The following is a 12,828-nucleotide window of genomic DNA, read 5'->3' as shown; positions in this document are numbered from 1 at the left end:
TAGGGAAAGTGTGTCTTCATGTTTACAGGGCATTTTATGTTATTCCCCCTGTGAGCTGCTTTCCATAACCATTGCCCATTGTCTCAGGTAAGGTCATGACCTTTTCTTAACTGGCACTACCCCCTCCCGACCATTCTGGAAACTGTCTCATCTCTTCGCTTTGACAGCACCCCTCTCTCTATGATTTTTTATATTTTGTAGAAATTACTTCTCAACTCAGAGTCTCCAGGACTCTCTGTCCTTTGCTTTTCTCACCCTTTTTCTTCTTCCCTGGGCCACCTTATCTAGACTTTTGGTTTTAACTCCCAGCAGTAGCCCAGTTTGGCTCTCTCTCCAAACCTGGGAGAATTACAATGATCACAGTTTCTCCCACTGGGATGTTCTAAGCACCTCATCTCACGATGTCTAGAACGAAACTCCTCTTTTCCTCAGAGGGTACCCCCTGTTGTTTTCCATCGGAAGGTTAATGCTACCGCGCCCGAACACCCACACTGAGCAACCTCTGACCAAGCTCTCCCGGCTCGCCTTGGATTATGGCCACCCTATAACTTAGATTATGACAAACTTGGCTTTCTTGCCTCGCATCCCATTCTTCATCCTGTCTTCTCAGTGTGTCCATGAGCGCTCTTGAAAATTGGACTGCGTATGCCCCTATCAATCAGCTCCCAATATCCTACCCAGCTTCCCAATTCTCCCATCAGTTTCAGGGAAAAAACTAACTCTGCAACAAGGCATATACGAGATCTGCAAAAGTTCTCCTTTTCTTACCTAACATCTATGAAGACTTCCTTCCAACTCTAGTCTTCACCCAAATGAAATTACTATTCCTCGCAGTCACTGTCCCATCTGACAGGCATGTGTCAGTACCGCTCCCCTGTATGGAACAGCTGAGGCTCCAAGACGTCTTCCCTCCTCCCAGGCTCCTTCCCTGGTGGTGCGGTGCCCTCCACACTTCCAGCCCAACCCCCACCGACTGTCCCCAACTCACTACAATAGCCATCTCCTCCCATCTCACTGATCAGTAAGCCCCCAACAGCCAAGTTAACAGATCCCCAGCTCTACCCCCAAATCTATCCCGGTGTCTGGTACACAGGAGAGGCTCAGTGAATGCTGAATGAATAAACAAAACAATAATCAAGGTCTTAACAAAAGTACAGACTATGTCACCTTAGGTACATTTGAAATTTTAATTTGGTTTTACCATCAGAAACCAGATTGTAAAATCTCCCAATTTTGATTTCAGGTATAGAATCTCTAAGGAATCCTCTTCAAGACTAGGCCATTTTATTTTCTGAGTATCAGGAAAACTTTACAGAAGTCTGAACTAAGTACCTGATACAGCATCTTAGTACAACAGTAATGCTGAAAATACGGTGGTCCGTGAGATTCTGCTTTTTACAACTAACACAATCTAAGGATCCATCAATAAAAAGTGTCCCGATCAGGAAGACAGTGTTCTCCCTCAAGTCTGGAATCTATCGCCTTCACTGTATTCACTGGATACATCCCACTGTTGTTTACGAAGCAGGTCCAACAGGGCAGAGACTGACTCATTTAAAGCAGTATCCCAGCACCCGCAGGAATGCCGGGCACAGAACAGTTCCACAGACATTTGTTCGCTAACGAATGCACATACAGATCTCACACTGAACTGAGGGAAGAGTGAAAGAATTTTTCAAATAAAAGCAAAATGATCCAAGTATTTGTCCAATTACCTCCTTGCAAATCTGCTTCATTGTGACCTCCTCCAAGTTGGCACTGGCCAGTAATTTCTTCACTGTTTCCTTTAACTCTTCATCTGTAGGAGGTTTCTTCAATTTTTTAATTAAAGGTTCATCATCTGAACTGTCCTCAGATTCACTTTCTGAAAGTAAGACAAGCATTCATTAGATTTTCAAAGGAGTATTACGTAAAATTATAAATTACTCAATAAATTACTTATAAAACATGCATTGAAATTTCTGTCAATTCTGAAAAACTGTAACCATAAAAAACTGGTATACCACTTTCTCCAATTTTCTTTGCAGTTTATCTAATTTCCAAACACACTTCAAAACGCTTATATCATATGAATTAGATCTTTAGAGCTGTTGAAAAGGTGTCATTTCTAACCTACCTTTTTTGGAACTGTTTTGATTCTTCTTGGTGGTGCTGCTATCTGCCTTCTTAACATTAGCGCTTTTTACAGTTTTCTTACTTTTGGAAGTGGCTTTCTGTTTAGGTTTTTCTCTTTTAGAGGTCTTTTTTGGTGGCTGTTGGAAAGGAAAGCAAAGAACATATATTGATGCCATCTCTCTAAATCCTCTGTACCCAGCAAAATTAGAGAAAATTAATGTACTCAGCATCTCCAATGAAAAATTATTAATTATCAATTTTTTAGATAACCAATACACTCAACAAACTTCACTGTATCCCAACATGAAACCAGTCATGAGAAGAATCAAACACCAAATATAAGATGCCCTGATTTATCACACAGTATAGATAGAAAACTTTATATGCATTGCCTTAATCTTAAAAAACAAAACAAAACAAAAAACCTTTAGAATATAAATGTTATTATTTTATTGTCTCTCCCAGCTAGAATGGAAGTTCCATGAGGACAGAACTTTTTTTTTGACACTCTTAAGTGCACTGTTAATATCCCTAACCCCTAAATATCACTGTGCACAGTTGTTGCTCAGTTAACTATTTCATGAATATATGAGGAAACTAAGGCTCAAGAGGTATTCTGTTCACAGCCACATAACAAAATAGTGAGATTCAAATAGATCTAACTCCAGAACCTGTTTTCTTATACACTAACTCACAGCTGATAAAACAAAAGCAAAGTATATACACATGGATAGATTAAAATGACACAATTATAATTTATACTTTGTCTCAAACAGGGTCTTTGAAATTAGGGAACATTAAGTCATTTAATTAACTTTCCCAAAGTAAAAGCAACTTATATAAAGCAAATGCCTCAAGATAACCTAAAATCTCATCTTTACATACCCAAAATACCGCAAATCACTTTTGACAGAATGTCTCTCCAAATGTTTTACAATTTGATTATAATTCCTTTTTAAAAAAACGATAAAGTGTATAGACCAATCTAAGATTAAAGTGGGCTCAAGCTATTTCTAAGTGCAGTTTGGATTTGAGTATTTGTCTTTCCTCTTGCCACACTGCCATTACTACATATTCATATCGGCCCACCATCATTATCGCCCTGTCCCACCTCAATAACATACTGTTGGCTGGGGCTGGGAGCTTGCCAATCTGTCTGGTTTAAGTACCACTTAAAAAATGCATCTGAGAGGTGACAAGGGACTAAAATGCCTTTTTTTTTCCCCTCTTTTTCAAAGCTCATTATTTTGAGAGAGAACAAGTAGGGGAGGGACAGAGAGAGGGAGAAAGAAGTCCAAGAAGGCTCTGTGAGGTCAGCACAGAGCTTGACACGGGGTTCAATCTCATGAGCTGGGAGATCATGACCTGAGCCAAAATCAAAAGTCTGATGCTTAACTGACTGAATCACCTAGGCGCCCCTGCAATGCTTTATGTAAGTAAAGTATATAAGTTCTACCTATGGATGTTTGCTACTTAAGGCCATTTTTTCTTCCTAATTCTTCGAGGAATTAAGAATTAGTGGAGGTTGCTGGAAAGGTATCACTAGGTCATCAATTCTCTAACTTAAACTAAGTTTTATTCAGCGTCTACCCAATTCATAAGAACCACACTAGGCTCTGAAAGGGAATACTAAAACTTTGTAAGATCTGGTGATACACTTAATACACAGAATAAAAGAATCATCACTGTGATGTATCACTCTTTAGTCAAAATTTAATAAAATCTGGATCTGTAGATAATTAAAAGATTTTATAAGAAAGTTATTACAGAAAGGGTTGAGGAAAATGAGCAAGGGATAACCATGTTAGAAGCATTATTACTTCATCCTCATCCAAATCAGATAATTAGAAGCAGGTACTTAAAATACTTACAGAGCCTTTTCAGGCCAGGATTTACAGCTATCATTACAACTTCAAATACTTTTAGATAATATGGCACCATTTTAAAACCTGCAACCTTGGAGTAGTGATAGTTTGAAAAGCATGAGAATTTAGAGTGATAAATAAAGGGTAATCAAGCCATCTCCACAAGATGTTACCACTGGACAAACATGATTAAAACAATGCTTCTTTCTATATTTAACATCATCATCTAGCAGGGATGGTGTCCACAGTTTTTTAAGTGGACAACTAGCCTATTAAGTTAAGAGAAAAACTGCAAACATACTGTCACAAGCACTACAGAAACCTAACAGAGGAGAGAGTGTGGGCTCTGAGGGCGAGCATCCTGATTTCAAATTCTGGCCCCAATGTATCTTCGGGCCCTAGTTTCCTCATTTACAAAATAAGGGAAATATGATCATACTTCATGTCTTTGGGGGAGTAAATGTATTAATACATGTAGAACACTTTTAATGTACCAGGCTCACAGGAAATGGATAATAAATATTAGCTATTATTACTATTATGAGAGCTTCCTTTTGTAAAGAAATTCTTTCATTAAGTAAATGCAGTAACTTGGAAGTTTTAAAGTTTTCTTTAAAAGCAAGGTCAATACAAAGAATAGATAAATAGAACAAAAGCGGTAAGACAGTCTCAATGACACCCGTGTTAACTAACCATGATGCATCATGCTTATTTCATTGCATTCTGGTAGACATGACTGGACCCCACAAACATCCATCCCTGTAATAACAATAACTATGTTATTTACAACGGATTTCACTTATCTTTAGTAACCAGTTACAAGTTTTTCTGTGGCAAACTGAAGGTAGGAATTCAGTAAAACATCTTCCTTAGACCAGTAAATGTTGACATGGGGAAACAGCGGAGGCAGAGAAACTCACATGTGTATGTTAGCCTTGTAGATGTTAACAATCATTCACCTCAGCTGCTCTGGTAAGTTTTAGGTATGAATAGGAGGAAGTTAACTTTTAAAAACGGGGGCATCTTAGGAGCACCTGGGTGGCTCAGTCGGTTAAGCATCCGACTTCGGCTCAGGTCATGATCTCACGGTCCGTGGGTTCGAGCCCTGCGTCGGGCTCTGTGCTGACAGCTCGGAGCCTGGAGCCTGTTTTGGATTCTGTGCCTCCCTTTCTCTCTGCCCCTCCCCCACTTGCACTCTGTCTATCTCTGTCTCTCTCTCTCAAAAATAAATAAAATTACAAAAAAAAATTTTTTTTTTAAATGGGGTATCTCAGAGGACCTGGGTACGGGGACACAATGGACGATTTTTGGCAGGTAAGGTTAACTGTGGATAACCTGGTATTTTGGAGGTAAAGGAAAGAGGCCCTGGGTGAGCTGAGAGGAGAGGAGAGTGAGAGTGTGCCCATTTACACCTTACAGGAAGCTTCAAGTCCTCATTACTTTCACCCCCTCCTCTCTATAGGAAACTCTCACCTATGAGTCTAAATCCAGCTTAACGGTCCCCTCTGAATCTCTCACTGCACCACCACCAATTGATTCATCTGTGGTCCCACACTACTTGGCCTATAGTTCATGTATCCCTACTTCATGTGAAGCAGTACACAGGTTTCAGAGCCAAACTTCCTGGTTCAAATCCGGACTCCACTACTGACCAATTTTGTATTCTCAAACAAATCACTTACCTTCCTTCCCTGTGCCTGTTTCCTCATCTGTAAAATGGAGGTAGTAATACCAGACTTTGCTGAATTTACCACTTTTTTTTCATGTTTTCTTATCTCCGATATTGGGGTGCATTTTGTAATTTACATTAAAATGATGCCTTATAGGCATCGGAGATTTGATGAACTGTGGCTATATCTGTAGAATTGTTCTAAAGATCAAGTAAGTGAACAAATATAAGGTAGCAGAGAAAACATTTAATATACAGATTTATTAACCTAGTTACTTACAGTCTTTTCCCACCACATCACAAGTTTCTTAAAGTTGTATTTGACAATTTCCATGAGAAAAGACACCTGGCTACCTTAAAAATGTTTGGTGCAGGGGTGCACAGTCATTTAAGCATCCGACTCTTAATTTTGGCTCAGGTGACTATCTCATGGTTCACGGGATCAAGCCCCACATGGAGCTCTGTGCTGATAGCACAGAGCCTGTTTGGGATTTTTTCTCCCTCTCTCAAAATAAATAAATAAACTTAAAAAAAAGTTTGACATAAAGCAGCCATTTAAGTATTTGTCACATTCATCTCTGTATTGTTTACAGGATCTAGTTTACTACTTCTACTCTGAACCCAGGATGTGGTTAAAACATAATTAAAAGGAAAAAGAAAAAGAAAAATTGGTATGGTACTGCTCCACATACACGGTCTTATAGGAGCTTAAAAAAAAAAGCAAAAAAAAAATTCAAATACAAAAGTTTATTTTATTACAAATGAGGAAAATGTATCTGAGTAATTAAGAGAGCCAGTGCCTTACAACTAGTTAAGGAGCAAGAGGCACATTAAGCCCAGTGTGCCTCCTACTAGATTACTTGCTTACAGAAACGAGTAATGTACCTATGCATCTAAGCCAGAGTTGATATGACAAAAATAAGCCGGCGAGATCATAACCTATTTATACTGTTAAATTTAACTTTTTCCATTACATACAAATGTTACCAATGAGAACAAAGAGTAAGAAATGTTGGCAGAAAATGCAAAATGACAACAAAGGCTCACCGAATCTGTACTAGGGCTTTCTCTGGCCTTTACCCTCCAAACTTAGTGGGGACTCCAGGATCATTTCTTTAGATTGTTTCAAAGCTAAGATGGGTCTGGGGATAATCTGATGTTGTGCAAATAGTTTCTACCAAATCTTTCTTTAACTCTGCCAACCTCTCTTGTTCATCCTTTAAAGGGTCAGATCAAATTGTTACCTCCTGTGAAGCTTTCCTGTCTGGATCTTTGCTCCCCACATGTCCCTACAAAGAGGTAAATGCTCTTTTAAAATCTTCTGAGCTTCCACATGATCTTGTCCATCTCTCTTTCCTGGCTCTTAAGTTATACTCTATGCACTTTTTTCCTCCTCATCTTTGACCTCTCCCTTTCTACCAGCTGATGAACAGAGACCCTGTCTTATTTGTTTCTTGATCTCCAGCGCGGGGCTTAGGACTGGCACTTAGTAGGTACCTGCTACACAATTTACTTGGAAGATTAAGATGGGAAAAGGTCTCTGGAAATTAGGTAACTGTTAAAGATCTATTCCAGCCCTGAGACTGTTTCACTAGCATTGCTATGCCTGCCACACGCTTGCTACTAATAGCAGTTAGCCAAACTTCTTGATTTTTTTTAATATAACGGTCTTCTGGCACTATTTACGTATACAGGTTGTATATGAAAGAGAGGAAAAGAGACCAATAGATAAACCCATCAAGGGTGAGGCCTATGCACTTATGTTTTCTTAAAGCCTCTCAGCAGACTCACCTAGTGATGTTTCTTTTTTTAGTTTTTTTTTTTTAAATGCTTATTTTTGAGAGAGAAAGAGAGAGCTAGAACATGAGTAGAGGAGGGGCAGAGAGAAAGGGAGGGACACAAAATCTGAAGCAGGCTCCAGGCCATCAGCACAGAGCCTGATGTGGGACTCGAACTCACAAACTGCAAGATCTGACTTGAGCCAAAGTCGGGTACTTGACCAACTGAGCCACCCAGGCGCCCCTAGTTATAAATTTCTAAGATAAAAGATACATTTATAGTCTGAACGCACCAAGCTTTCTCTATAAAGTGCCAGAGAATAAGTAATTTAGGCTTTGCTGGCTAAATGTGCTTACTGTTCCAACTTTCATTTTTTGTTTTAACAAATTTTAAAAATGGAAAAAACCATCCTCAGTTTCTAGGCTGTACAAAACCAGGCCACAGGCTGGATCTGGTGTATAGGCCATACACAGTTTGCCATTCCTAGTCTAGATTATACATGACTGGAGATATGTAGGGAAAAGGCAGGAACTACATAAATTAATCAAGAGGATAATTTCTCAAGTTCTATATTTATGTCAATAGTTTTTAGTTCAGTTTTTATAAGCAGAAGTGGATATATACTTATCTAAAGCTATTGCTTAAATTCAAATTTGAATCTAAATCAGTAGTTCTTTACAGACAACTCTGAAGACAGACGCATATAAACTAGCAGCCCTGGAAAGAGTAGTATGGACAATACATTAAAAAACCTTAAAAGTACTCCTGAAACGAACGTAATACTGTGTGTCAAGAGTACCTGAATACTAACAAAATACATAGGACATGTTTATTCTAACCCTGAGGTATACAAAAATGAGGATATATCATCCTCTCTCTTGGAGTCAAGACTCACGTAGATGCACGACGTGAAGTACACGGCACACAGCTGACTCTCAGTAAGTTTCCTTATATTTGCCAATAAACATTTATTGAACAAGGGGTACCTCTCCTCAGGCAGACTGTTCTGGAAGACAGAGGCCAGGTCTCTCTTCCCCCCTACTCAGCCAAACACTTGGCAAAATTCCGGTAGAATAAGGCAATCATTTTGAATGAGCGAGAATGATTCATCAATTACTCATACGAAAACGCCCAAGCTCACAGGCTCTCCAGTCTGGCTTCTGTGTGCCCTGCTCTGGCTTCTGCTCTCATTGCTCTACTTCTGGACACACCACCCAACCACAAACAAGTGTGTATGTCACAGGTACCCTGGACTTTCTTGCTCCCCATCTTTGTTCACAACTTTCTTTTCTATTCCCAAAGGTCAATTTCAACAGGCATTTCTGCCATTTCTCTCCAAAGCTTTCCCTCGGCAATAGACAGGGACACTTTCTTTTGGAATCCTACATCATGTACCATTCAAATGGCATTTGGGTAGAAAATATTTTCTGGAACCTCAACAGCACTTAGTGCACTCCCAATTTATTAAATTGAGTAATATAAGTGATAACATGAGAAACCCTTACTTTGAAATCTCTCTTAAAATATTTTGAAAATAAGGGGCACCTGGGTGGCTCAGTCGGTTGAGCGTCCGACTTTGGCTCAGGTCACCATCTCACAGTTTATGAGTTCGAGTCCCGCATAGGGCTCTGTGCTGACAGCTCAGAGCCTGGAGCCTGCTTCAGATTCTATGTCCCCCTCTCTCTCCGCCCCACCCCTGCTTGGGCTCTGTCTCTGTCTTCCAAAAATGAATAAACAAAGTTTTTTTGAAAATTTTAGTAATTATAACAAAACACATTATATGTCATTACAAAGGAAAAATGTTGGAGGTACTCAGAGTTAACATTTAGTTATTTAATCTAATAGGAGCCAAAACTTGAATTTTTTATTCAAAATATATGGGAAAAAATTAGGTGGTTAAATTTTTTAAAAAATGAAGGCTAGTGTCCAAGTTGTCATGGGATTTATTAAGATTCTGGCTTGCTATTTTGAATCTGCTGTGAGTAGTTCGATCAGAGCCATCTAGCATTGTAGGAAGTTTCGATGTGCTAATGGGAAACATAAAAATTGACAGCTGCCATTAATTTCAGATAGTACCATTTACTGTAATCTAAATTTGTAAAAGATTAATAATATAAATTTTTAAAAATCTGAAGAGGATTTTCCATGATCTCTGGTAACCATGAAGGTATAGAATCAGAGGAATGACACAAGCACTTTTTGAAGGAAGGCAAAAAAAAAAAAATCTTGGGAGAAAAGGCTTACCTATCTTTTATAGGCAGCAGGGCTCTTGAAGGAGGGTCTCCAAAAAAGACGCCTGTCACAGAGCCAGAATCCTGTCCTCACAGCAGAAAGGTTGTACTGGGTGAACAGATGAACAAAATAAAAATTAGCTTAAAATACACTATTCTTTTAACAACTTGGCTGAGAAAACTCAAGAGTGCCAAGAGTAAAGAATGTGCAAGCCTTAATATAGTTCACAAAAGATTATGAAAGCAAGTTCAAGATTTTATCATGATGATTAACTTTGCCTTCCAATGAAAGATTTCAATAGTTTATATGGTTTTGTAATTCCTCTGATCAAATTATTATGGGGGGGGGGGAGTTCTTATTTTTTAGAACATAATTAAGGACTAACAAAACTTTTACATTCACCCTCCCACTACCACCAAATAATTCCCTGAATGGTACAAATATAGAAGTTTACCAAACACTAGAATTCAAAGTGTCTCTGATCTGGCTGACACTGCAGGATGCCTCCTTCCCCCACAGACTCAGGAAAGCTAACACGTGGATCTCACAGCTTCCCCTGCAGTTAGAGGTAGAGAAGTAACAAAGTTCTGGCCAAGGCAATGTACACGGAGATGTGTGATAAAAGGAATCCCTTCTGGGGCAAAAAACAACAAAGTGAAACATTACTGGAAGAAAGCTCTTTGCTCTTCTCTCTCTGCCACAGGGATTCAGTGCCTTAAGGTAAAAGCACCATCTTGTGATCATGAGGTTAAGTGCCCCTTATGAAGATGGTGGCTCAGGAAGAAAGAGGATACTCAAATTCTTGACAACCTTTCTTGAGCTGTTGTACTGGCCCCAAATTGCCCGTCTGTGGATCTGTCATGGAAGAAAAAGGAATTCCTGTTTTGGACATTACTAGTAAGGTTTTTAAGTGCTCACAACTGGAGACATTCCTGATACGTATGGGAAGGTTCAGATAAATTCTAAATACTAAGTAATAATTCAGTTTGTTGTATACATTTCTAGCAATAAGAAGGTGTTATAAAAACACTAATAAGCCAAAACTGAAGATGTACTACAATAAAACTTTAAAAAATCAAGTATGCTTTTAAGGGTCTAAGAGATCATGAGAACTGTTTTCTCCAATGGGAAGCACTGCTTCTTTTTCTGTACTCTCCAATAACTTCTCTGTGCCTAAGGTCTAACGCTTATGGTAAATGGCCTACCTAAGCATGGTTTAAGCTCAATGGCTCATTTTAGCAATCTTCCCTGAAAGGAGCTAATCCAGTATGGGAGCCACATGATTTTCAGAGTCAGTTTATAGAAAATAACTAAACCTGTCATTTTTCTTATTCCCTCATTTTTAAGAAACTTCATCTACAAATTTTCTAATTCTAGAATTAAGCAACTCTCCTTCTACTGACCTAATTAAGCAAATTTCCAAGAACCAAAATGATAAAGAAGTTTAAAGTGGCTCTTTTATAAACGAATTACTACCCAAGTCACTCTTGGAAAGAAAGAGCAACTTATTTGAATTACTTCTCAAGAAAAGGAGGATTAAAAACTGCTGTGAACCATGAACTACCTATCACAAAAATAGAGCTACAGGTAGGTACAGAGAACTTCCAACAAAATTTTTTAGCAATTATTGGCTAACAAGATTAAGTGTGACACGTTTTCCTATAGAAGACTTTTTAAAAAACCTGCCAATTCTGTTTCAACCATGTGGTTTTCAGTGACTTCAATCCTACAGTGAAGAAATAATAAATTTACTTTTAAATATCCTAGTCTTCCACACAGCTAACTATGAGTCACGAGCAGGTGACTAACACTCAACCTCACATAACTGGTCAATAGACAACTGTAACTTGAACTGGATTTCTGCTTGAGTAAGAGTTCTGACTTTAGCAATATGATCTAGATTATAAATAGTCCAAAGCCCTCAATTTACAGAGGAAACAAAAGATTAATCCACCCACATTCATAGTTACTTATTCCAAGAATCTAATGTTAATGGGGGAGAAATCTTTTATTTATAAAAGAAAAATCTGTCTCAAAAAATAAGCAGAATAAGTAATATTAATTTAGTAATCTTCTATGAAAAGAATCTGCAAAATAATTCTATCTACAGGTAGTCCACAACTTTTCCAATCAACCTATCAATCTTCTTTATGACCTCTTAAAAAAGAGGTCCTTTCATAATAATAATCAAAAATACTGCCACTTATGAAGTCCCTAACAAGGTTGCCACTTATCTCAGTCCTCGAAAAAATGAAAGAGTAAGGGAAAACACAGTTACCAGAGAAATACTGCTCCTGTTGCTAGTACTTACCTTTCAAAGGCAATCAGAGCCTTTCACAGGAACAGAATCAGTAATAAAGTTTTTGAGGAGTATAGTCCTAAATTTGAAATATCCTTTAGAGCAATGAATAATTGTATGGTGGTTGGAGGGAGACTTATCAGAAAATGAAAAAAATTTAAAAAAAAAGCAATTCTCAGTCCAGATTCTATTGGATTGTATTTTATGAAGTTTGTTAGTTTTCTTTTTCTCCTACATGGCTTTTCACCATTTAACCTGGGTTTCTAGCACAAAATCCTTTTTTAATGACACTGTAGAAAGGCTTTGATTTAAAATTAGGACAAGTTCCACTTGTGATCATTATCCAGGAACCAATATGATTACAAATCAATCAGGGGTCATTTATATTCACAAGATTCAAAGAATTCTATTTGGAACAATGGGACAGTAACCTGGAAAACAAGTGAAAATGAGTATAAAATACCCTCACTTTTTAACCTACACCTTAGTCATTAAATGGCAGGAAAATTAAATTTAGGAATATTACATATGACAAAAGTAATAGTAGCAGCTAATACTTACATACAGTACCTGTGCCAAGCACTGCTCCTAAGTGCTTTAAATAAAGTCATTTAATACAGCCCTTTAAGACTGGTACTGCCATAAACCCCATATTATAAATGAGAAGCTGAGGTATAGACTTTATAAGTAATCTGCCCAAAATCATTCTCGAAGGTACAGCTGGAATTTGTACCTAGATTGTTTCCAAAGCTCATGCTCATGCTGACCACTCAGAGCCTGGAGCCTGCTTCAGAGTCTGTGTCTCCCTCTCTCTCTCTGCCCCTCTGCCACTTGTGCTCTGTCTCTCTTAAAAACCAAATAAACATAAA

At 38.2% G+C, this 12,828-nt stretch overlaps 2 protein-coding genes across 3 annotated transcripts in view; one reads left to right on the top strand and one right to left on the bottom strand.

The window, feature by feature from the left end:
- Positions 1 to 1,320, top strand: part of KDM1B (lysine demethylase 1B) — a 68,712-nt gene extending 67,392 nt beyond the window's left edge. The window contains exon 24 of the transcript XR_007463083.1: positions 1,244 to 1,320. The gene's annotated coding sequence lies outside the window, so the exon portion shown is untranslated. The remainder of the gene's footprint in view (positions 1 to 1,243) is intronic.
- The window catches only part of DEK (DEK proto-oncogene), a 30,515-nt gene that overhangs the window by 4,078 nt on the left and 13,609 nt on the right, over positions 1 to 12,828 (bottom strand). For both annotated transcript variants that reach the window (XM_049654993.1, XM_049654994.1), the window contains exons 8-9: positions 2,117 to 2,252; positions 1,716 to 1,864 (exon numbers count right to left, since the gene is read on the bottom strand). In XM_049654993.1, the coding sequence (XP_049510950.1) occupies positions 1,716 to 1,864; positions 2,117 to 2,252 (285 nt within the window). The remainder of the gene's footprint in view (positions 1 to 1,715; positions 1,865 to 2,116; positions 2,253 to 12,828) is intronic.

Source organism: Panthera uncia, assembly GCF_023721935.1.
Source record: "Panthera uncia isolate 11264 chromosome B2 unlocalized genomic scaffold, Puncia_PCG_1.0 HiC_scaffold_25, whole genome shotgun sequence".
NCBI classification, from domain to species: domain Eukaryota; kingdom Metazoa; phylum Chordata; class Mammalia; order Carnivora; family Felidae; genus Panthera; species Panthera uncia.
Note: the sequence above shows the minus strand (reverse complement) of the source record. Positions and strands in the feature narration are given on the sequence as shown.